General features: G+C 38.1%; 1 protein-coding gene across 1 annotated transcript in view; it reads right to left on the bottom strand.

Moving 5' to 3' along the window:
- Positions 1-4,483: 4,483 nt before the first annotated feature.
- Positions 4,484-25,438, bottom strand: part of LAMB4 (laminin subunit beta 4) — a 106,808-nt gene continuing 85,853 nt past the window's right edge. The window contains 9 exon segments of the mRNA XM_004382620.1: positions 4,484-4,623; positions 8,777-8,930; positions 10,261-10,434; positions 13,687-13,825; positions 15,199-15,406; positions 16,277-16,418; positions 19,605-19,808; positions 20,727-20,932; positions 24,411-24,571. Of these exon segments, the coding sequence (XP_004382677.1) occupies positions 4,484-4,623; positions 8,777-8,930; positions 10,261-10,434; positions 13,687-13,825; positions 15,199-15,406; positions 16,277-16,418; positions 19,605-19,808; positions 20,727-20,932; positions 24,411-24,571 (1,528 nt within the window).

Here is a 25,438-nt window from a genome sequence, read left to right as displayed (position 1 = left end):
TGCTCCTTGGAAACTCTATGGGGCAGTTCTGCTCTGTTCTATAGGGTCGCTATGTTGCCTCTACGGCAATGGGTTTGGTTTGGTTTTCTTGGTTAACTTGTTGCCACCTAGTGAGTGTAAGGTAAAATGCAGCCAACCATCTATTCCTAGCCTTTGGTGTGTGTTACCAAAGCTAACTATGGTTGTGTGTCGGAAAGTATTAGAACAATGGTAATGGAGATGCAGACAATGTATGCATGTTGATGCATGTAAATATTTCATATGAAGAATGTAAATGTATCTTCCAATCATATTTTCTAAAGTAGCATTTATTGACTATGTATAGGTGCTTGGCATACTTCAATTGGTTAAATTCCCTTTTTTCTGGGGAAGTGGGTTACCCACATCAAATCCTCTTTCTAAAATAGATGGGAGGCAGGGCCATGCCTTCTATAATGAGAGCTGGTGGAGCATCCTATAAACAGGATACATAAATCTAAGAACCGAGAGTGGAAATATACGTGACACTGCTCACAGTTATATGAAAATGACTCACAGGCAAACTTTTACTTCCCTTACCTGTGACTTTGGGTTCTGGTTGCAAAGGATGTTTGTTTTCACTAAATGACACAACAGTTGTCCCACCGAATTGGAATACGTAACCAATACCACCAATATCCAGCTATCCAGGCTCCTCACGTTAAAGGAGAAACAGGCAAAAAAGAGGATTGTGATTCTGGCTGGGATAATCGAGCCTAACTATTAAAGGGAAACAGGACTGCTAGAGCACAGTGGGAGCAAGGAGGAACAGACTAGAATCTAGACAATCCTCGTACTGCCATGTTCATGGGAAAAATGTTGATGTAAGAGCACTCTACCCCTATACGTGCTGACCTTCAAAGGCTCAGAATCTTCTGGAAAGAAGGTTGAGGTCACTCTTCCTGGTGAAGAGATACTTGCTGAAGGCAGAGGGAACATGGAATATGTAGTAAAGAAAGAAGATCATAAATCCAAGCTATATCCTTTTGAAGAATTAAGAGAAATGAAAGCTGCAACCTCCATCTGTGCTTCTCAATACTTGCAGTTTTGTATGTATTTATATTTTTAATTATAAAATCGAAAGTGTATTTAATTTCCTTTTATCTCCTCTCCTCCTACCGTTCTATACTTGGTGTATGTTGGTGGTTAACTTTAAATTTAAACCAAGTTTCAGCGTATCAGGAAGGAATTGGAAGAGATGTGGAAAACAAATAGAGCTCAGCTGAAGCCCACAGCTTTAGAGCTGGATGCCCTCAGTGGGTGATGAGACTTTGGGTTGTTTTCCCTTGAAGACAGGGTAGATGTGTTTTTAGTTGGCTGAGTGATTGTTACATTATGTTTGGTGGAAGCATTTATTTTTGTTTTGGAAGGAGAAATGGAATGAGGAAGGCATTATGATATTAGGAAGTCAAAGAGGTGGACTATAATGGACATTTGTAAGTTTTTTACGTCTGGCACCAAAACATCCTTCCTACCTTGGAGGAATTCCAAAGACAAGTGAAGCAAAACCCTCCTCCCACTACCAAAGCCAAAGGGGGCAATAGTCACCCTTCTCACCCCCCGGCAGCTAGGCCATACAATAAGCTGGATGCTCCTTCCAGGGACGTTGAGTCATGAGGGGGTGAAGCAAGGTGCAGACACAGCTGGAGCTACTGGGATGGTGAATCGTGTCCAGCAGGGCCAGTACTGGCATCCTACCCTGAGTATTACTGATGTGTGATCTTAGCTATACTCCCGATACACAGTTGTTCTCAGTTGCATTATCTTCACCCATTTTTTCAATTTTGTATGCTATTATATAGCCTTTCAATAAATTCCTTTCCTGCTTAATAAGTTATAATTGGCTTTTAGTTTTTACAACCAAGAACCCAGACTGGTAAAATCATCATATTCAATGTTTTTATTGTTATTTAGAGTCTTTCTATTTTTAATATACATGGTTCTACAATGAATTATCCACAAAGCTATTTTTTGATATTTAAAATTATTTTCCTAACATACAGGATTAACAGTGGGTTTTAGGATAGATCTTGATACATATTGTCAAAGTACCTTGCAATGTATACTTGACACATACTGTCAAAGTACTTTGCAATGTACTTTGCAGATTTTACAGCAAAAAAATGCCTGCAGACGAATTATGAGTTTCTGCCTTGATCACATCTTGAACGACTGATACAGCAAGTGACAGAAGTTATCTGACATTACTGAGAAATTAGGTTTTTCGTATATGTACATTTTAGATAAATGAAGCTTGTTAGTTTAATCAGCAAAGTTTTAATTGCAAAACCGGTTTAACTGCAATCTCTGTAAAGTGTGTTACATACTTCCTAACCTCACCAAGGAGTCCCTGGTTGGCACAAACGGTTAAGTGCTCGATCACTAACTGAAAAGTTGGTGGTTTGAACCCACCCAGAGATGCCTCAGAAGAAAGGCCTGGTAATCTGTTTCTGAAAGGTCACAACCTTGAAAATCCAAGGGGGTGCAGTTCTACTCTGCACATGTGGGGTCACCATGAGTTGGAGTCAATTTGACAGCAACTGGTTTGATTTTAACCTCATCAGATTGGAATACCTTGGGGTTTGCTGGGATGATCTGGTGTATCTTGCCCTTTTACTTGATTCCTGACACTGTTGTGTTTTCCTAATCACTGGATGCTTTTCTGTCTCTCCAGAAATGCCCAGCAGTTAGTCTTCCCAGTCATCTCACAGAAACCCTTCCCTCATTAACCCTTCCCACACCCCTCTGGCCTGAAAAGAAAGAACAATTGAATGTCGCTATTGCAAACAGATAACCAAGCTTGTAAAATCAAGTCTATCATTTGTACAAAGCTTAAAGTCAGCATCCTGATAGGAAAGCTAGAGTATGGTTCCGCCCCGTACGTTAGAGTACTCAGACTTGTGATAGTTATATTTTTCAACTCTCCAGGACATTTTGTGGACCATTGGTGGAGGTTTCCAGAATTTTCAGTGCTGAATATGTGGGACATTACCACAATGTACTTTAAGCGAGATTTCTGGGTTTGTCCTTCTTGTAGAAAAGTTTTATTCTATTTTTCAGGATCTCCAGGGAAGTAGATTGTGCAATTTTTCTTAATAACCTACATTTTAAGATTTCCATACTTACGTGTAATCCTAAAGCCCCTTTGTTGAATTTTTAAATCCATTTATTCTGAGTCAGTCCTTAATAGAGATGGCTCCAGCTGTTTTCCCTCTTTCATACATCAGTGCTGATGTATATTATTTCTTATTCGAAAATGTAGGGCCAAACTCCCTTAAAATAATCCCTCTGAAGGATAGCTTTCACAAACAGAAGCAATGTGCTCTATTCTGTAACATACATGCAAAATAAGTTAAAATAAAATCATAGACCCATTTTCAAATGAGACAATCTGATATTTTACACTAAACAATAAGAATTGATTGCTAGTTTTTTTTTTTTAAATAAGTAGCATATTTTACAGCAAAAAATGCCTGCAGTAGTTCAATACTTGTCTTTTTTAATATTGTTCCAGTGCTATTTGGAGAAGACAGAATCCTCTGTTTGAGAAAATAAGTGTGTAGAAAAGTGAATGTGAAAACAAGTTACATTTTGAATTGCATGCATTTTATTCATAATAGAATAAAAGCTTTACAAATAAAAGCAAACCCCAGTAAAAAAAAAAAAAAAAAAATCTAATACCTGCTGTCCATATTTATTCCATCCTAGTATTAGAGATGAACCTTGGGTGGTGCAACAGTCAATGTACTTGGCTGCTAACCAAAGTTGAAGGTTCAAGTCCACTCAGATGTGCCTCAGTAGAAAGGTCTGAGGTTTACTTCTGAAAAATCAGCCATTGAAACGCTGTGGAGCACAGTTCTATTCTAACACACATGGGGTCACCATAAGTTGGAACTGACTCAATGCCGAGTGATAGTATTAGAGATTTTTTTTTTAAAAGCTTATATTCATTTGACTGCATTGAGTATTACCACCACCACCTGTTCCATTGCGTCAATTCTGACTCATAGTGACCCTACAGGACAGAGTGGAGCTGCCCCATACGGTTTCCAAGGAGCACCTGGTAGATTTGAACTGCTGACCTTTTAGTTAGCAGCTGCAGCTCTTAACCACTACACCACCAGGGTTTCCTCATTGAATATCAGCAAATAGATACACTTATTTAAAATTTATACTCATCATATGTAACCAATTATTTTTAAGTTATGAAAGGAAAAGGAAGGCAAGAGGAAGAGTTTCTGAAACCAGAGTCAATCTCTTTTCCTTCCCTTTCTATTACATACGAAATGGCATTTATCTGGCTTCAGTTCTGTGCTCCAGCCACCCTAAGCAGATCTGCAAGATGAAGGCCTGGAAATGGAAGGCAAAGAGGCTGATGGTCTGCCTCACAAGTTCAGCACAGCTCTGCCTGTTTGCTCATCAGAAGCCAGAAGCCAAGGCACAGGCTTTTGCACTTTAACTCTGCCTAACTATAGCAGGTAGTGTGTTTATTGTTTTGCTCAACAATTTCATTTTTAATGGCAATGACTTGATCTTCCAGCTGTTTCAGCTGATCATCTTTTTCTTGTTTACTTAGATTCAAATCTTGAATCTTCTTTTCTAAATCTGAAAGGAGAAAATGAAAGAAATGATATATTTTCTATTTCGTAGATTCCCCATGGATTCCAATGTTATACTAACCCAGGGATTTGTGTGTCTTATAAAAAAATGTTTATTTTTGTGGTTTGGTTCAATAGATAAAACATTTATTTTCAGTAGATGTTTTTCAAGGTTTTCACAGAAATCAGAGCAGACAAACTGATGTTTTTGTCTAAAAATGTTTTGTACCTAAAGACATTTATCAATGTGAGTCTGTTGTTAGAACTGATCAGAAATGAAAGGACAGATGACTAGCCTTGATTTGTTTTGGTGAAGTGCTATATTTCCAAAAGTTCGTTCTTGCTCTTTTAACTTCACTTTTTAATACGTGTTCACCATGTTAGAGTTTCCTGATCTTTCCATAAAGAAGGATTGATATTTTCATTTTTTCACTCTTCTCTGCCAATATTGAAGTACCTGAACAGTAAAAGCAAAGTGATGCCTTTCTTGGCTTCACTCTTACCTGTCCATCTGTCCATCCATCCGTCCACCTGTCCATCTATCCATCCATCCATCCATCCATCCATCCATCCATCCATATCCATGCATGCATTCATTTATTCATTCTTCATTCCACAAACATCTGGGAATTCTAGCAAACCTTAACAAGAGGCCGTAGAGTAATGGATAGAAGAGGTATAGAGAGCTATAAGTAACAGGGTGAGGTGGCCTTCAGAAAAGAAACTCTGACCTTAGGCTGAAGTGAAACCTTTAGAAAAAGGAAGGTGAATGCCCCACTTCACTTGGTCAGATCGTACCTGAATACTGAGTTTGGTTTAGGTTAATTGTCAAACTGCTATGTGTTTAGAGGAAAGAGCCAGATTGCTGTGAACAAATGTTGAATTAACTGGTGATATTTCAGATGAAGAAAAGATTCCGGGCATGCACCATAGCTATTTTCAAGTATTTGAAGGGCCAACTTAGGAAAGCAGAGTAGATATGTTCTCTGTCAGCCTGAGGAAATAGAATGAAAAACGGCAGGTGAAAGTTGCATGAAAGAAGATTTTTTCTGAATATAAAGGAGAACTTTCTAGTAGTTATGACTGTTCAAAGACTAAACAGCTGCTGTAGAAGGCAGTGAGATTTCTGTCACTGAAAACTTTCAATTATAGGCTATTTGGAATTGAAAAGGGGATTCAGCTTTGGAAGCATACTGGAACTTAAAACAAAAAGACCCTTATGTTTCTAGGAGAAACATAAGAATTTACATTTCCACCCCAGATATACTGGAACAGAATCTACATTTTAACAAGATCCTCGGGTAACTCTTATGTATAATTTCCTGGGAACTTGTTAAAAATGCAAATTCTCGCCAGAGGTTCGAACTGGAATGAACTGGTTCACAGCCCTGGTTTCTGCTAGGTAAGTTCATATGATTGTGCTGGTTACTTTTCATTTGCCCCACCAGGTCCTGTCTTTATCCTGTTCTGGGTCCTGGAAAGCCAATCATGGCATTACCCAGCTTTCATTCACATCTGTCCAATGGATGATACTGACAAGTGACCAGAGGATGGAAAGAGTGAGCCATCACGGTGCCTGCTTTCGGCTGTTCTTACATCTCTCAACTCCAGCTCCTGCAAAGTGGCCTCCTTCCTAATGCTGCAGTTCTCACAGGGCTCTGGTAACACTCCTGCTTCCCCTTACTGCTTCAGTCCTAGGGATGCTAATGGCGTCTCCCTGCTGCTAGTCAGCTACTGCCTCAGTACCCCTTGTTGGTTCCTTTAACTTTGCTGGTAGATTAAAAATGATCATATATTTGTTCTGGTTCCTCCCATCAAGAAGTAGAGTCTATTTATCCTTTCCTCCCAAACCTGTGATGCCTTCGAAACTTGCTTTGACCAATGGAAAATGGTGGCAATGTTGCGGGACGTCAAGAGGACTTGCAGCTTCTGCTCTTCATCTAGTGGGACCCTGAAAACAACCGGGCTGTAAAGCAGCCTGGGATGAAAGATCATGTAGAGAGAGGCCCAGCAACCCAGCCACGCCCCACCCCATGTTGATCTGCCAGCATCCAGCCCCTTGGGGAGCCCAGGTGAAACCTGCAAAGAACCTCCCAGGCAATCCACACAATCATGAAAAATGGCTGTTGTTTTAAGCCATTAAATTTCAAGGTGGTTTGTTATGGACTAAATAGATAACTGAGACAGCCCTGTTTATAAATACATTATATTTACATAGACCTGAGTATGCTTTCTATTTCTTGAGACCCTAACCCAACAGAGCCCTGTCTGTAGGTTTGGGCCCATTCTTTACTCTCTTAACTTTGGTGCTGCTACCCTTGGGATTCCATGGACATCTCTTTCTAACAAACAAGAGTAAAGCACAGTAGCAGAAGAAATAGAGAAGACAGCCAAGTCAGTGTCTTATTTTTCTGTTTTGTTGAATTGTGAAAATACCCTTAACGTGAAAAAGAAGAAGTGGAATGCATTATTTTCAACCTGTCTGACAAATCCCCTAACTTAAACTTCTCTTCCAATCTAATCTCAAGAGCTATAGAAGTTTTTGTCAATGGGGATAGGTGGAAACAATTTGGACCCTGATATGAAACATAAGACCATAATATTCTCCCCATGTGTTTGCTCCTATAGTAAGGACCAAGGACTGGGAATAATAGAAACTGATTTTCATGATATAGCCTATGGAATATGAGTTAAAAAATATTCTGACTGTCTTACTGAATCTTTCCAGGTATTTCCTTTTAAAAATTATTAAAAAAGTGCTGAAAAATGAAACAAAAAACAAAACAAAAAAAAAACTACCCACAAACCCACTGCTTTAAAAACAATTAAATAACAGTAAAAAAGTGACGGTCTTCTCCTCCCTGCCCTCCTCTGAGAGATCACTAGATAACATGCTCGAGTTTGGTATGTCTTTGTCCTGACCTTGGCCAACACTTATGTTACATTTTCATTTTTTTTCATGTCATAGTGATGATATAAGTTGTTGTAAGGCCAAAGACTTATTTTATAACAAAGGAGCATTTATAAGTGAATAGTTGGGATATTTTAATATTTTGAGAGTTACTCATATTCCAAATGAATATAATTAATTTTAAAGTTTTGGGAGACAATAAATACAACCAACAGCAAGACTATACCATTCATCATTTGATCACTTCTTGATGATTTAGAGGCAGTTAAGGACATGATGATTGCCCAAAGAAATCACTGTGAATATCAATTCTGGAAAAAAAAGATCCCGATTAACTTTCTGATGCCATGTATTCTATGTTTACTACACATTGTAAAATCCTTGTCTAGAATATGGTCCTTTTTAGGTGGCGTAGTGGTTAAGAGCTTGGCTGCTAACCAAAAGGTCAGCAGTTCAAATCTACCAGCTGCTCCTTGGCAACCCTATGGGGCAGTTCTGTTCTGTCCTACAGGGTCGGTATGAGTCAAAGACGACTCGATGGCACCTGACAAGAACAACAACAACCCACAGATTTATGCTAGATGACACAGTGCCCTCGATGCTAGATCACACTGACCCCAAAAGAGCTATTTGCCTGAGAGGAAAAATACATAGCATAGGTCAGGACAATGTTTCTGAACTATTGACATTTTGAGTTAGAGAATTTTTTCTTGTGGGGTGCTGTCCTATTCATTGTAGGAAGTCTATCTTAGCAGCATCCCTGGCCTCTACCCAATAGATGCCAGTAGCTCCCCCCTTTCAAGTTGTGACAAGCAAAAATATCTTCAGACATTGTCAAATATCCCCTGGGGTTGGGGGTTTAAAATCGCTCCCAGTTGAGAGCCCCTGGGTTAGGATAAGGGCATTTCAGTGTGACCAAAGGCAACCTCAGTTTGTTGTGCTTAATGTAGATTAACTCATTGACACCCTTCCAGGTCAAACCATGCAAGAGGCCAAAAAACACAAGCCCAATTCCTACATCTTTATCCTCAGTTGATTCAAATATGGTTAATTGGGTCCATGACAAATTGAAGTTGATGTAAATTCTACCAGGAAGGTAGAATCTTATTATGCTATTGTCAAATTAGTGGGGTAGGTAAAAGAAGAATACCAAAACCCCGTTGCTGTTGAGTCGATTCTGACTCATAGTGACCCTATAGGACAGAGTAGAACTGCCCCTGCGCTACCAGGGCTCCAAAAGAATAGATACCTGTTATTCTTCTCATTTTGTCCTCTGTATCTCCAGCCAATTTTTCTGCTGCATCTTTTAGCTGTTTCAGTTTTCCTAATGCTTCCTGTGTCAGTCCTGCAGTGCTTGTCTTATGTTGAAGAATAGCATATTTGTTTTTCAGCTCAACAAACTCCTGTAACAGATCAACACTCCCATCATCAGAAAATATTTACAAAGCATGTACATATGTATGATAATTCTCCTGTTACTATCGTAAAAGGAATTCAGAAGAAACAAAAATCTAGTTACTACACTCGAATCACTCTTATATTTCCAACGCGGCTTTTATTTGCATGTTTGTTTTTTCAGGTTAAAAAAATCTCAGCTTTAGTTAATTAAATAATAAAACATCTTTGTTGCAAAATATCAACCATTATTCCATGTTAAGGCAACCCTTTGTGGGGCACCGTTTGCTCTGCTGTGTTAAGGTGGGACAGAAATGACCCAAAGACAGAAATGACCTAGCCTCTACTCATGACAAATCTACGGTTCCGTTGCACATGCAAGATTAAGGAGGGAGTGGGTGGTGAAGAATTAAAGGCAGCCAGGATACATTATTTGGTTGGTAAAAAGGTAAGGGAGAAATGACGTAGGAAGGGAGGCAGGAAGGGAATGGAAGTGTGGGGTATGAAGACCTTCCCTTTGAATTAGAATGGAAATCTTTGGGGTCAGCCTGTGTGGTTGACAACCTAGAATATTAAGTAGATGAAAAAAGGTCTGAGCCAGGAATAGGGGATGGAAGTGAAGAGGGGTAGGCAGGAAGTATCTTTCTCAACCTCTGTCCCACAGAATATGTTCTTAAGTCAGTGGAAAATTTACCCAGCACATTAGGAATAAAAAGCAAAAGAAAAGACAGATTACAAAAACACTGTAACATTTTTTCCCCTTTTGCTTAAGCTACTCTATTAATGTGATAAACCAATGATTTCCTGCTAAGAAAATGAGTTGATAGGTTCTTTCAGCAACCTAAATTAATGGGCCACTTTCCACAACTGTTTGATTAAGTTACTCTGATTTTTGTAACTTGATCTCTGTTCTTTGGCATGTGACTTTCACTTACTGTTTCTTTATACGTTGTGGGATTTCATTAAAGGGCAAATGTATACAATATAGTCAAATGCCATACATTTTGAAATTTGGAAGTTCAGGAAAAATTTGATGTATGAGCTATTAGACCAGGACAGAATTAAGAATACTAGGATTGGTAGATGAGGAGGAAACAGTCCAACACGATTTAGCCGGAGGACTTGTGCCTTCTATAGAGACCATCTTCCACTGCAGAAGAGCCTTCATGCCCAACAGGTTCCCTATGAGCATATAGCATTTAGTCATGAGCCAGTACTAAAGGAAAGGCTGATAAATAACACAAAAATCTGGGATTAAAGGTTTGCCTAAATGTCAAGGATTATCCTTCAAAGAAGTACTGCTTGTCTGCTCTTGGTGGCAGTGGTGGGACTAATGACCTTCTCCACGCCCCCAGCCTTGCCCAGGGCGGATTCAGCCTGAGCTTTTGCACTGGCAGCGTGGTCTTGATTCCTTTGTAACTTGGTCCGTAGCAGGGGAACTCCATCCTTCAGCTTTGACTGCTGCTGTGCTAAATCCAGCTCATTCTTAGCCTGCTTGGCTTGATTTTCAGTCTGTTATTGATTTAAAAACCAGAAAGGGGAAAGTCTCTTCATGCAACAAGAAACAAATAAGAATACACAACATATTAACCTCTCTGAAAAAGGAAAACAGTGCCTTCTCTTTTTCTGTTCCAATTATATTTTTAAAAAAGTTATAATAAAATATTTCAAACATGTTGTTGTTGTGTGCCGTCCAGTCAATTCCTACTCATAGCAACCCTGTAGGACAGGGTAGAACTGCCCCATAGGGTTTCCAAGGAGTGGCTGGTGGGTTTGAACTGCCCACCTTTTTGGTAGCAGCCTGAGCTCTTAACCACTTCGCCACCAGGGCTCCTGGGCTTTCAAACATACAAGGATCTAAAATATAATATGTCAGCTATCCATATGCCCACCAGCTAGTTTAAGAAATAAACAATGACAGTGAGTTAAAGCCCTCAGGGTACCATTTCCCATCGAATCTCTTCTCTCTTCCCCAACAATAACCACTGAGCTGAATCCAATACTTGTCATTTTCATGTACTTCTGTATGCTTTTTAGTACATACTAAATAGTACTCCAAACAATCTATAGTATTTTTTATTTTTAACATTATATAACTATATTGTATACTTCTGTAAATTGATTTTTTTAAATTCAGAGTTATGCTTGTGTGGGTCATCTAGGTTAATTTGCATAGCTCTAGTTCTTTCATTTTTACCAATTTAAAACTTTCCATTGTTAGGATATACAACAATTTATTTTTCTATTCTCCAGTTGGTTCAGGTCCTAGTAATAACAAGCATCTTAGACTTGTTTCTTATTTCAATGTTTATTTTCTCACATCTAGAAGTCCTATTTGGATATTTTTTTGATCTGACTGGTCATTGATTATTATCTCTTGTCTCTTGTTCTTTGGTCAAATGTTGATATCTTTTCTTATTTTGTTAACATCACAAAGGTACCTGTTGCATATTCTATATCCAGTAATGCTAATATCCACGATCCCTGGTATTCTGATTCCATTGTTTATTGTTTCTGATGGCTCTTGTTTATGGCAATTTGTTTCTTTATGTGTTTTGGGGAGATGCTTTGAGGCTTGTTTTTAAGGTGTATTTTTGTGTTTGTCTCTGTCAGGCATCTGGGGTACTACCACCCAAGATGACTTTAAATGTAATTTTTAGCTTGAGTGTTTTGGGCTACACAGTAGTGTGATTCTAGCCCCAAACTCATGTGTGAGTCAGTTTATGATTAGGAATCCTGAGCGGGGACTTTTCCCTCTCCATCCAGAGACACATTTCATTGCTGGCTCTCTCTGTTTCTCTCTCTGTGCGTGTGTTTGTGTGTGTATGGGTGTGCATGTGCTAAAGTTTACCATTTCACTGAGAGTTTTGCCTTTTGAGGTCTTCTTTCATCCTTGCATAGTCTTTGTTTTCTGTCTCTATGTCTGGTGCTCAGTAAAACCAAAAGATCTCTTACACCAGGGATTGGTAGATGCCCTCATCAGCTGTCTGCGTCAGTCCGAGTTACCTCTCTGGATTTATGCTTTCCTGTTATTTTTGCCACTGAAGATTTCCTCAGATTCTTATTAGATCAGCTATGAATTTTAGGAAAAATTTAAAATATACTATCCAACATTTCTAGTTTTTTTTTTTTTTTTTAACTACTAGGAGTCCACCATATTGTTAGAAAGGGAAGTCCCTATTACAAATAGAAATGCTTCAGTGCCCTTGGGCATATGTGGGAGAGTTTTTCTAGAGCAGGGGTCAGCAAACTTTTTCTGTAAAGGGCTAGATAATAAATATTGTAGCTTTTCTGGTCCATGTAGTCTCCGTTGCAACTACTTAACTCTGTACTGTTGTAGTGCAAAAGCAGCCATAGCTAACATATAAGTGAATGAACTTGGCTTTATTCCAATATAACTTTATTACTTTGTTTACAAAAACAGGTAGCAGGCAGATTTGACTCATAGCCTATAGTTGGTTGAGCCTTGCTCTATAGTACATGCCTAGAAAGGGGAAACCTGCCCCCTCCCCTTTTTTTTTGCTATTCTATATACTCAACCTCTTCATGTCTAACTTTTCTGTTTACCGGTACACTACTTCCTCTTTTGTTACTTTCTGCTTTTTTTCTCAAGGTGTACATAGTTGGATGTATAAAACACAGCTGAAGAATAGAGGCTGAGTAACTCCCAATGTGCTAGGAAGGGGATGTGCTAGAGGATGGGACCTTGGAGGAAGAAGACTTCACAGCGAGAGGCTTAGCCATGGGACTGGATCCTGTCCTGTCCTCCGTCTGCAAGACTTCCTCTCCCATAGTCCACACTGTGGATTAAACCATGGCCTTGCTCCCACAGAACTCTGGATGTAACACTTCCTTTTGAGTAAGCTATTCTTTCTGTATTACGATACTCTGATGACATTTTGTGCAAATTTAGTTACAAAAACTTTGTAACAATTAACTTTTATTTCTTTGGTTTGTGAGTTTTGAAAGGTCTATTCCTTTCCCTAGTGTAGTGTGTTGGATTGTGTCCTCCAAGAAGGTATGTTCAAGTCCTAGCCCCTGGTACTGGTGAATGTACCCTTATCTGTAAATAGGGTCTTTGCAGATATAATCAATTTAAGATGAGGTCATACTAGATTAGGGTAGACCCTAACTCCAATGACTGGTGTCTTTAAAGAGAAAGGAGAAGGAGATTTAGATACAGAGATACAGAGGAGAAGGCCACGTGAAGATGGAGGCAGAGATTGGAGTTATGCTGTCACAAGCCAAGGAACACCTGGTGCCACCAGAACCTGGAAGAGGCACGAAAGGATTCTTCTCCCCATCCTTTGGAGAGAACACGGCCCTGCCAACAGCTTGCTTTCAGACTTTTAGCCTCTAAAACTGTGAGAGAATAAATTTCCGTTGTTTTAAGCCACCACTTTTGTGATAATTTAATATAGCAGCACTAGGAAACTAGGAGGAACCCTGGCCAAAAGTCTATCATTCATTAGCTGTGTGACCTTGGGCAAGTCACTGAACCTTCCTGAGTCTTAGTTTCCTCATCTACAAACTTGTGGTGGCCCTTGCTGTGTCCCCCAGGACTGGTAGACGATGAAATGAAATGGTAATTGCGAAAACTCTGTAGAATACTAATTCAATGCATGATGCCTCCCTAATCTAATTTTATCCTCAGAATAATCCCATCAGACAGGTAAGGCGAGCATGGCATTGGCATATATCAAAACTTCTGTATTATTTCCACACTCCAAATCTAATTCAGGATAGTTCAAAGGTGATAAATACCTGCGGTATATTCTTTTTTATTTGTGTTATCTCAGTGGTCAGCCGGGTGATGGTAGAATTTGCCTGTCCTTGAGTGATCTGAACTTGTTGCAATGTGTTCAATATTTTGTCAAGATTTACTACAGCATTTGCTGCATTCCTAAAGTAAGACATTAACATACCAGATTAGATAAATATAAAATTATTCATTTATTTCACCTTGAGAGTTCATTCGTCTCAAGAATGAACCAAAAGCTTGCCTGAATTACTTATAAAGTGAATTAAAATTACTCTTAAGCAAGGCAAAGTGCTGACGTGTTCATTTTGAGAAACTGGTGTATTTAAATGCCAATAAAAACACACATATCTATCACACCTAGTAAATACGGATTTGGCTAGTTACGGCAAGTAAGGACACAGGTGTTGTTTCTTCTTAATTTGTCATAAGCAGAGAGGTTTAGGGTATATAACAGTCAATCTTTGAACATAAAAACTATCTTCAGCCAATCTCAGTTCCCTAAATTTCTTGAAATTGAAACAACAGTCCCTGAATCCTTATTAGAAAGGGTAGGAGAGTCAAGAGGCTTCACAGGGAGCAAAGAGAGAGCTAAAGGCCCTGTGCTTTCAGGCTGTGTTTATTCAGGTTTATTTAAGCTTCACTGACATCCCAGCCGCTCAGGGGCCCAGTCAGAGGTTAAAATCACAAGCATTCCAAGTGATAGCGTCTATTTGACAGAAACGAGCTCACCTCAAGTCAACATTCGCCAGATACTTAGATCTATGGGCTAAAAACCACCTTTGGAAGAAACGTACCAAAGGAATGAAAAATCAGACAGACCTCTGCAAAGGCATAATTTGAAACGCTTTCTGCCCAGAACAAAGTTAGCTAAATTGCAAAACACTCCTTCCCCAGCCAACCCATACGCTGTTCCCAGTGGTAATATCTTTTTCCCTTTTCTCACTTTTCCCCCTACAGGTAGAGCGGCAGTCCACGAATTCTCCTTCTTCACAACACCTCTCCCCCATATCATTTGACTTCTGTATCATTCCTGGAGCATGCGTGTTCATGTTCCATTCTCCACAACCAGATAGTTTCTTTTTTTTTTTTTTTTACTGTATTCTTTTTCTTCTTTTGACTTTCAAAGTATTGCTTATTACAGCAAATTTTAAAAGTACCAAGGGGGTGGGGGAGGTACAGTAGAGGGGAAAAATTCATCAATATTCCCACTACCTGTTAAACTATTAGCATATAACTAGTAGATGGCATATATTGGGATAAAGAGATAACAGACCACTGGGAAGGCATTTCAAGTCTAAGCAAAATGGGAAGCAAGCACCCCTGCACACTGCCTTCCAATTGACCAGCTTCTCCCGGCACCTCCGAAGACAGCTTAGCCTTCAATATGGCACCATACTCCTGGATGGTAATTTCATTTGCATGTTACAGCTCCCTAGGCAAAGAAATGTTTTTTCAGATGGCCTTATAGAAGATGATCTATTAGAGAGGGATGAGAGTATTAGTGCTGTACTTACTCAGCTACTTTTGCCTTCACTGAAAGCTTCTGGGTTCCATCTGCTGTTTTACTTAGCTTGTTTTCATTTGTTCTGTAGTCTTCACAGAGTTGCACGAGTTCCCTTATTTTGTCAAGTTTGTGGGTTAGGTTGTGTGATGATATTAGTAGATGGATGTCAAGCACATGATTTGCAACCTTCTCTATGTTCTCTGGAGGCACGTTTTCCTCTTAAATGAGAAGGTGGGTTTTAGGTAATCAGGTCTATTTTATTAAACCCTGTATCTTGTAAATGTAATCACAACAAACTCTAAGTCCGACAAATGAAACGATTGCAGAGATTGTAATGGATGCCCTGATCGTCAATTAATTTATGTGCAGAGTGTTAAATTATTGAATTTGGAAAATGGCTAAGGAAAAGCGAGCCTCTTAGGATTACTTCCATATGGTGTGGTACCCAAGCTGCATTATTTGCTGACAGTGTGTCTTCAGGTCAACTTCTGCTTACGGTATTTGATTTTTATCTTTAATAATTATCAAAGTTTAAAACAAACCTCTCCCAAAATAAGGCACAGTGAATAATGAGTCAAATGATTCCTTTTGGTCAGGCACAGAAGACCAACAAGAGGCTTGGAAAATAGTGAAATAATAGCAGTAGTAGTTAATTATCAACTTTTTAGATGCCACCTCACTATAGTATTTCATATACTAACTAAAGATTGTCAGATCTTGATCTCATAGCATTCTCTGTCAACAGAGAAAATGATGGATTCCTGACATTAGGGAAAATGGTAGTCATCATATTGGACTTTTCTTTTTTAACAAATAAAGTATCTCTAGACACCAAGTTCGTTTATTTGGATTTTTAACTAAATTCTAGGATTTATAAGTAAATTAATCATATTCAAAGAGCCATACTTTTTTGGCACACAGTTCTTATTTTAGGATTATTCTCATTAAGAAATTTTAAACCAAAGCGCACATCATGTTTCTGACTTAGGCATGCCATTTTCAATTAATATAACTTAGAATTAGTTATGATGTTTGAGTATAAATAAAAAAGAAACAAAAGCTGGTCCTAATATTTAAAAAAAAATTACCTAACAAAAAGTTTTTCACTTTTTTGGTTAAAAGATTCATTTTATCTTTTTCAGATTCACTTTGGCTTTTTGTTTTTTCCATTTTCTCGGTTAACTGTAAATTGGTCTTGGAGACTTCTGTCAGTTTACTTATATTTTTGATCTGGAATAAGATAAAACAACAATGAGGAAAGTACACACTAATTAGGCTCATTCTGTGATCTTTGATTATTTAGCTGAACCAAATAAAATTGTCACTAAAAACTAAATAGAAGTATAGATAATTAAACCATAGATTCATTTTAAAGGACTCTTTTAAAAGGTGGTTATTATCTGTTCTTATTGTCATATTTTCTTAATAATGTGAATTTATCTTTTAGAACATTGTTAGTGATCAAAATTAATATCTGAAAACAATATTGACCTAGCATTAATGACTTTTCCTGATACAAATCTAAAACACAAATTCTGTTTTAATGAGACTTTCTCATTCTATAATACCAGCAATTTTCACAAAAATTACTTAGGACTACTTATCTACAATGATCATCGTGTTTAAGAAGTTGAGAACATTTTCTTTTATATAAGTTAAAATAGTTATGCTTCTAAACATTCCTCAAATTCAAGTAATGTGCCTTCTTTGAAAGCTAACAAGAAAGCATTCCACCTTTTAATAAATGAGTTTGAACTGAGAGTGGGCTACAAAGATAAATTCCGAACACTTTATACACTTGGTGGAGGAACGATAGGACTAAAAGGCTTGCAACTTAGAAGTGCAAATTCTTAATTGTGTGATTTGAGAAAGGCTGAGCTTTTCTTGGAACTCCAACAAAACAGAGAGAGAAGGGGGCAAAAAAACAACAACAAAAAAACCCAGAATAAGACAATATCACCAACAAGCTGAGAATAATTGAATAAATTAATTGTGACAGAAGTAGGGCTAATTAGGATCAAACATAATTAGGAAAAAAATTGCCCTATCATTCCCTACAAAAGGAGCCTGGTTAATTTGAGCCATACAGGATTTGTGAAAAAGGATTTAATTATAACCATTGGCAAATGATAAAACTAAAAAGAAATATTTGCATGATTAAAAATATGTACCTTAAATCTGGCTTTTTTTTTTTTTTAAAGATTTGTTCCTTAATTCTCTAGAACTTTCTTTTTTTAATTTATTTTTGTTGTTGAGAGTATACAAAGCAAACAGACACCAATTTCAACAATTTCTACATGTACAATTGAGTGACATTGATTACATTCTTTAAGTTGTGCAACCATTCTCCCCCTTCTTTTCTAGAACTTTCTTAACTTTAGCATTTTAAAGAGCATTGGAAGAATGGATAGCATTAAAATGAGTATTTCAGTAATAAATACTCTAGACTGGAAAGTACAAAGTGATACGGCTGAAATCTCAGTATAGATTACTCAATACCATATTCAGTAAAAAAGAGATTGCTAAATTACTTCACTCTTAAAGCATCTCTCTGTAATCCACCCTCTGTCACAATCAACTGCTGAGAATTCTCTCATAATCTCTTCTGGCACTCTTCCCCTTCTAATCAAAATGAAAATAGTGCACTATTTTATAAACATGACAGCTTCCCCTCCATCATTTTCCAGTTCTCCATTTATGTGCTGATTAAACCAGATTCTACTAAGATGTACTTCATGAATTATCTTTTAAAACTGATAGCTTAATAATACAGTGGCAATCAGGGCTCACTTAAATAATGTAAGAATTTCTATTTTTTGAGACAGGGCAATATAATAGTTTAAAATTTCATTTTAACCACCGGGATGTAAGACCAGAATTTGCATCTGCTATGTTCAGTGCTAGGTGCCCTGGTGGCTCAGTGGTTAAAGTGCTCAACTGCTAACCTAAAGGTCAGCAGTTCAAACCCACCCACCAGCTGCGCCGAGGGAGAAAGATGTAGCAGTCTGCTTTTGTAAAGATTACAGTCTTGTAAACCCTGTGGGGCAGCTCTACTCTGTCCTATAGGGTTGCTATGAGTCGGAATCGACTTGACGGCAGTGGGATGTTCACTGCTATATTCCCAACATCTAGATCAATGCTTGGCACATAATAAGTACTCAATGAATATTGTTAAAACGATGAAGGATCACATATAAATGAAAAATTATGTAGCATCACAGAATTATGAGTACGTAAATACGAATTTTTAACATTTCATATGTGTAGGAACATTCCCCTAGCTTGGTCAATCGTTTGCTGTAGAACTTGGACTCTGGAGCAAGTAGAGCAAGGACGTAAAGCCAGCTGGGACTCAGATCCATGAAGGTGAGGCTCTTGGAGCAGGCTGTGTGTGTGTATCTTGGCTGTGGTTCTCACCCCTTTCCCAAGCTCGATCCTTTATTCTCTTGTTTCTGAATCCCAGATGTCCTTGCATACATTTCCTTTTAGTTTAGGAGTTGATTTCTGTTGTCTGTAGACAAGTATACTGGCTGATAAAATATTCAATTTATATTTGTAAAATATTGGTAAAAAATTCAGCTCTTTCAAAGCTTTTTCTTCTCTGTCAGAGGCTGTATGTGATTATCAAACAAGGAACAACTCGAGTAGCAAGTCATCATCTTGTTATCAAAACAAGAAAACTGGGTAGTTAAAAATGATACTCATTTATAAATATGATCATAAAAGTAAATAAAGTCATTTAAAATTATTACAGATTCAGTTATTAGGTATTTAAATGTTAAAACAACTTTATCATGTCTACCAACGTAGGTGGGAGTTAAAAGTATAATGGTATTCCCATTTCAATATTTTCTAACATTTAATTAAATTCTAACATTAAAATTTGTATATTTAGTTGAATTTCAAATATACTCTTGAATTGGTGAACAATTATTCTTTACTTGAGAAGATTTATAGTTTTTAAACCTTAAGGCTAGAAATCTTGACATTTCTGCATAATGTTTTCTGTAAAAAACATGTCCACAGAAGTCTGTGACCTACAATGATATACTCTGAGTTCTTTTTCTTTCTTTCTCTCCAAACACACATACACACCCACAAACTCACATAACTGTATCTATCTACATCTATATTTATACATATATACGTACTGCATTTTTACCCAAATAACTCACACCTTCTACATTTCTTTGCCAGCTGGCCTCCCACCACCCTGCCACCATGAAGTATTTTTGTTAGTGTACTATGATAAATTTTTTTTTTTTTTTACAGTAACATGTGAAAAAAAAGTTGGCATAGCTGTGCTTATGAAAATACTTCATGGGGGGAGGGAGCTAAAGGGCAGTCTTTAAAATTTCCAACAGTTTTGCTTCTTTACTGCTGTAACTTTACAAATAAAGCAAGAACATTATTTACCTGATTCTTCAACCCTTGAATCTGGCTGTCCAAATTGTGAATCACAGTTTCTGTTTCCTGGGCTTTCTGGAGGGTGTTCCTCGAGATGGCCAGGGAGCCGTGGCAGCCCGGGCCACCGCAGTGTCTGTGCCCCTCAGGGCCCGTGCAGAGAGCTCCACCACAGGGAGCCAGCACACAGGGCAGGTACCCTGGTTCTCCACACACCTTCAAGGAAAAAATATGTATATTAAAGAGCAACATGTTCCCAGAGTTCTCTTCTAATACCTGTAAGTCTTATGCCACTATATAGCATGCCAACCATTTCATTAAATAATGAGTAAACATATTTGTCTCAAAGGTAGCCTTCCATATTCTCTATAAACTCTATGCCCTAACAATGGCATATGCTGTAATTCTAGACTAAATCCCAATATCTATTATGTCTAGCATTTTAATGTCCCACAACAGCACGTATCTTTAAGAGGACGTTTATGTATCATGACGTTAGCTTCTACATGCGGGCTTTCCCATCCAGGCTCATTGAGACAAGGCACTGTTTTATTCGTATGTGTTTTTTTCAATAGTTGTTTACACTTGGCACATGGAGGTGACCCATGAAATGTTTCCTAGGTAACTGAATAAATATCTAAATTGTTTGTTATTAGTATTATATCAATGTCACTTTTATACTTGTAGTTTTTGTGGATAATAGTCAAATTTTTAGGGTTCCCTGGTGGCGCAGTGGTTAAGAGCTTGGCGGCTAACCAAAAGGTCAGCAGTTCGAATCCACCAGCTGTTCCTTGGAAACCTTATGAGGCAGTTCTGCTCTGTCCTATAGGGTCGCTATCAGTTAGAATTGACTTGCCGACAATGGATTTGGTTTTTCTGGATTGTTATTTTATTTTTTAAAATAGAAATGACCTTTTACATATACTGAGGCAAGAAGAGCAAATGTCACAATAATCTATACCATTTTGGAAATAGTAAATAATAAAATAAAGTAATAATAAAATTAAGCCACAATCTTTACTCTTTGATTTTGATCAAACCATTACTCAAGAAAGCCTTTTAAAGTAAAAAATAAAATGTAAGTCATTTAATTTTTTATATTTACATTTTTACTGTATCATCACAGTTATTTACCTTTTCATTCAATATTTGGATATCCAGTATCCTTATCTGCTTTAATTTTTCCAAAGACAAGTTTCCTGTTGAGGTTGTTGTATCTAAGATGGTCAGTAAGTCATTCCTGGTCCTTTCAGAGTTATTTATGATGGAAGTAGTTTCATTAGTTTTCTTTTCAGCAGATGATGACATCTGATAATACCTCTTGATGTTCTCTGAGGAATCTACATCATTGAGAATTGAAATAAGACAAATTTTCTGAAAACAAAAGAAATTATAAGTCAGCTATCAAGATAATCATTCCGCAATTTGATTACAGCCTTGATCCCAACTATCAATACAAAGATTCAACATCCTCCTCCTTGACTTTCATTTAAGCACAACAGATTAGACATAGTATAATCGATACAGCTATAATAAATAGAGAGCATTGAGATTTAAGTTCACAGACATGGGTTTGAGTCCTGGCTGCACCCTTTACTAACTGGGTAGGTCCTTAAGCAAATCAGTTAATCAATTAGATTTCATTTCCTTATCTCTAAATTGGTGATAATAATTTGTGAAGATGAAGTGAGATGAGGAGTCTCTGGGTAATACAAGCGGTTACCTTTCTCAGCAGTTAACCAAAAGGTTGGAGGTTCAAGTCCACCCAGAGGTGCCTTGGAAGAAAGGCCTGGTGATCTACTTCAAAAAATCAGCTATTGAAAATCCTATGGAACACAGTTCTACTCTGACACACATGGGATCACTATGAGTCAGAATCGACTTGATGACAACTGTTTTTTCTTTTTTTTTAAGTGAGGTAATATGAAAATGCCTCAAAGTGTTTCACAAATGTAAGGTATTAATTATGAATATCTATATGAATGGTAAAAAGACAAACTAAGTTTACTTAACTATATAGAGCAGGAGTTGACAAATTTTTTCTGCAAAGGGCCAGATAATATTTTAGGCTTTACCTGCTGTAGCGTCTCTGTTAGAATTATTCAACTTTGCCGTTGTAGAGTGAAAGCAGCCACAGAAAATCAATCAATAAATAGGCACGGTTGTGTTCTAATGAAACTATGTTTACAAAAACAGGCTGCGGGCAGATTTGGCTTTTGGTCTGTGATTTGCTGACCCAGATGTTGAGGCTGATGACAACAGCTAACATTTGTTGAGTATTCTCTATATGTCTCAACTTCCCATCAATTTTCTTCCTTAATCTTCACAAAACACTGTGAGGTGTGCATGAGTATGGTCATCCTCATTCTACAAATAAGGACACTGAGGCTCTGGTGAGGTAAATGATTTGTCTGCGGTCTCATGGATGATAAGAGATGGAGCCTGTATTTGTACCTAGATAGTTTAACTCTAGAGCTTGTGTTCCTAAGTACTTCTCTGTATTTTCCATATTTTTAAGAAAATAACTCATAAAATAAGATGGTATGTTTTAACATAAATTATAGTATATTAGGCCTTTAGAAAATAACTCTGTATTTTAGGAACCATATTTCACTCCTTACATAACCCTAATCCAGGCATGAGACAATCACACCGCTTCTTTTAAACCTGCTTGGTTTCCTACACTAGATTATCTACCATATTTGAATATATCATGTTTTTCATATATCATGAAAAAAACATGTTCCTATTACTTGGAATGATTTCCTGTCTTTATTTATCTGGCAAATTTATCTTCATCCTGTGAAGTCCAACTCAATTGTCACCTATTCCCTGAAGTCAAAGGAGTCCTGGTAGCACAGTGGTTAAGCACTCAGCTGCTCACCGAAAGGTCAGTAGTTTGAATCCACCAGCTGCTCCGCAGGAGAAAGATATGGCAGTCTGCTTCTGTAAAGATTTACAGCCTTGGAAACCCTATGAGGCAGTTTTACTCTGTCCTATAGGCTCACTATGAGTTGGAATTGACACGACGGCAACAGACTATTAATGGGTCCCTGAAACCTTTCCTAATAAACCCAGGAAGAATTCAGTTCCTGCTATTCTGTCCCTGAAGCAGCTTGAAGATGTTCTACTATAGTATTTCTGTTGTTTGGGGTACTATATACCCGTCTTCCCCAGTAGACTGGAATAACTCAAGGGCCGGAACTTGCTGTATTCATCTCCTTGTCTCTACTTCCCACACAGTGTCAGGCACTGAGAAAAGACTCAGTAACTTCTGTAGGGCTGCAAGTGTGAGAGGACGAGCATGGCTTGGGGTGACCTCTGGTGGATTTTGAGCTCTTTTAGCAAGGACCTTCTTCCAGATCACGAATTAAATTCCTTACTTTTTGTTGTTGGTGCTGTTCGCTGCCGTCGAGTTCGTTCCCAGCTCATGGCAATCCCATGCACAATGGAACAAAGTTTGTCCAGTCTTATGCCATCCCTCCAATCTCTTGGGGGACCAGACCATTGTGATCCACAAGGTTTTCATTGGCTGATTTTCAGACGTAGATTGCCAGGTCTTTCTTCCTAGTCTGTCTTAGCCTGGAAGCTCTGCTGAAACCTGTTCAGCATCATAGCCACACAGAAGCCCCCACTAACAGATGGGTGGTGCCTGTGCATGAGGTGCATTAGCTGAAAAGTGAACCTCCAACCTTTCAGTTAGCAGCCGAGCATGTTAACCATTTGTACCATCCAGAGACTCCCCTTACTCTTTACGTGGTACTTATTAAGCATCATCAATAGAAGTTTGCCAGAATTTACTAAATTTAGGTTTCCCTTTAGGGTTCTAATTTCCATCTGATTTTTCTCTTTTAGGTTCAAGATTAGATGAAAAAGGAGCATATACACGGGATAAGGAAAAACAGTCAACATTTTTGCCTAGAGACTGGTTTCATGTATATTTTCCCATTATCTCCCAATTGGTTTGGGCAGGTGTGAATAAGCTCAGTGCTGCCTCTCTTGGTAGCAATAGGTTGTCCATTTCCACATATAACAGGGATCTCATCTTAGGAGATGAGCTAGTCAAAGTTTTGCTTTAAAGTTCCGTTTCTCCTCTAAGATGATCTTGTGTTTGGCATGACTCGTAGTCATTTTTAAGAACTATGCCACATGAATTAATGGCTTTTAGTATGTTTCATTTCATAGAGCCCTGGTGGTGCAGTGCTTAAGAGCTCGGCTGCTAACCAGAAGGTCGGCAGTTTGGATCCACTAGTTGCTCCTTGGAAACCCTGCAGGGCAGTTCTACTCTGTCCTACAGGGTCGCTATGAGTCAGAATCGATTCTAGGGTAACTGGTTTGTTTTAGTATGTTTCATGATTCCAATCTCTATAAGGTTCTTGTGAGAAATGTGTTTATTTCCTTTTTGCCTCATATTCTTTTGTTTTTCTGTTTGCTGAAAATGGAATGGGTTATACCCAGGAAGGGATAAGAACATATCTCTCTCATTTCCTTATGCCCACATTAGAATTACTGAGTGGCTGATTACTTAAGACCCCTCCCAGGGTTTGGCGTTAGAAGATTATTCTGTGTTTAGTATTTGTTTAGTATCAGACATTGCTAGCTTTACTTGTTATTTTGAGCAAATGGTATCCAGACTCCGCAGTGTTTAAAAAGTTGAAATATTCATGTACAAGTCATGCCTTTAATGGGTGTGTTTTCACTTCTAAAGTGCTCGGGGACTATGGTGGTAAGCGCGGAGTGACTCACTAATGGAATGCACTATGGATTTCATCAGACTTTGTGCAGAAATAACCAGTTGAAGTGCATTTTCTTTCTTACCCAAGATGCTTGCATTTTGGGCACTGGAGTGCAAATCAATTTCCTCCTGAAGGTCTTCAAGTAAGAGGTCTGCTTCATTCCTCAGTCTTACTATTGTTCTGTTCAGGTCTTGAAATTCATACACTGTTTTCAGTTGCTCACTTAGCTGCATGATTTGTTTCCTATGGGAAAAAATGAAGGTAAATGTAGTTAAACTTGTATCATATTTGATAGATTCGAGGCGGGGGATGAGGGGAGCACACCCAAAAAATTGCCCTCATCATTAGGTATCCTCAATCAGAAGGGATTTTTTTCCTCCAAATTTTCATTTGACCATTTACAATTCTGCTTCTTGCCCATCTCTTTGCTGTTAATTCAGCTTCTGAAGTACTTCAGCACTCATTTAAGTATGACCAGAATACAAGGTCGAGTAGAATAAAAGTTTTTGAAGCTTTCAACTTCAATGGTGTATGCTCTCTCTGTCTCCTTTTGCTTGGGATTTCAAAAACATGTATTCAGACCTGGTTCATTTAAATCTGTCTAAGAGGGCCAGTCTATATCAGGCTTTTAACAGATGATAAAACAAAGCCTTCACCCAGCCTAGGGCAAAAATCAGTTCTTCATGTAGACTACTTCTATTTTCAGCAAGATTCCTGTCAGTGCCACAGCTGCACGGGTTTAATTATCATTTCCACGAGTGACAAGGAGAGCTCCTTGTCAGAGAGTATACCCCTGGGTGTGTTCTTTTTCCATCACCTTCATTTTTGATGGTGCACTCCTTTGCCCTGTTTCAATTTGCTGGGTTCAGCCCACACCTTTGGTTCAACTGAATAATTAGTACATTCCTCGTGATGGGGAAATTGGGTGCAAATCTTGAAAGGTACAGTTGAGGAATACTATGATACAAGTTTAAGGGATTAATTTACCTTGTGACAAATGCAAAGCATTAACTAATGATTCTTAGCATTTTCTGCTCTAACTCTTCCTTCTAATCTATAGACTTTTCCTTCAGGCTCCAACTGTCACAACTATGATTTTTTAGGCAAATA

The sequence above is a fragment of the Trichechus manatus genome, unplaced genomic scaffold (assembly GCF_000243295.1).
Source record: "Trichechus manatus latirostris isolate Lorelei unplaced genomic scaffold, TriManLat1.0 scaffold00096, whole genome shotgun sequence".
NCBI lineage: Eukaryota > Metazoa > Chordata > Mammalia > Sirenia > Trichechidae > Trichechus > Trichechus manatus.
The sequence above is the reverse complement of the archived record's forward strand: the minus strand, read 5'-3'. Positions and strand labels throughout refer to the sequence as shown.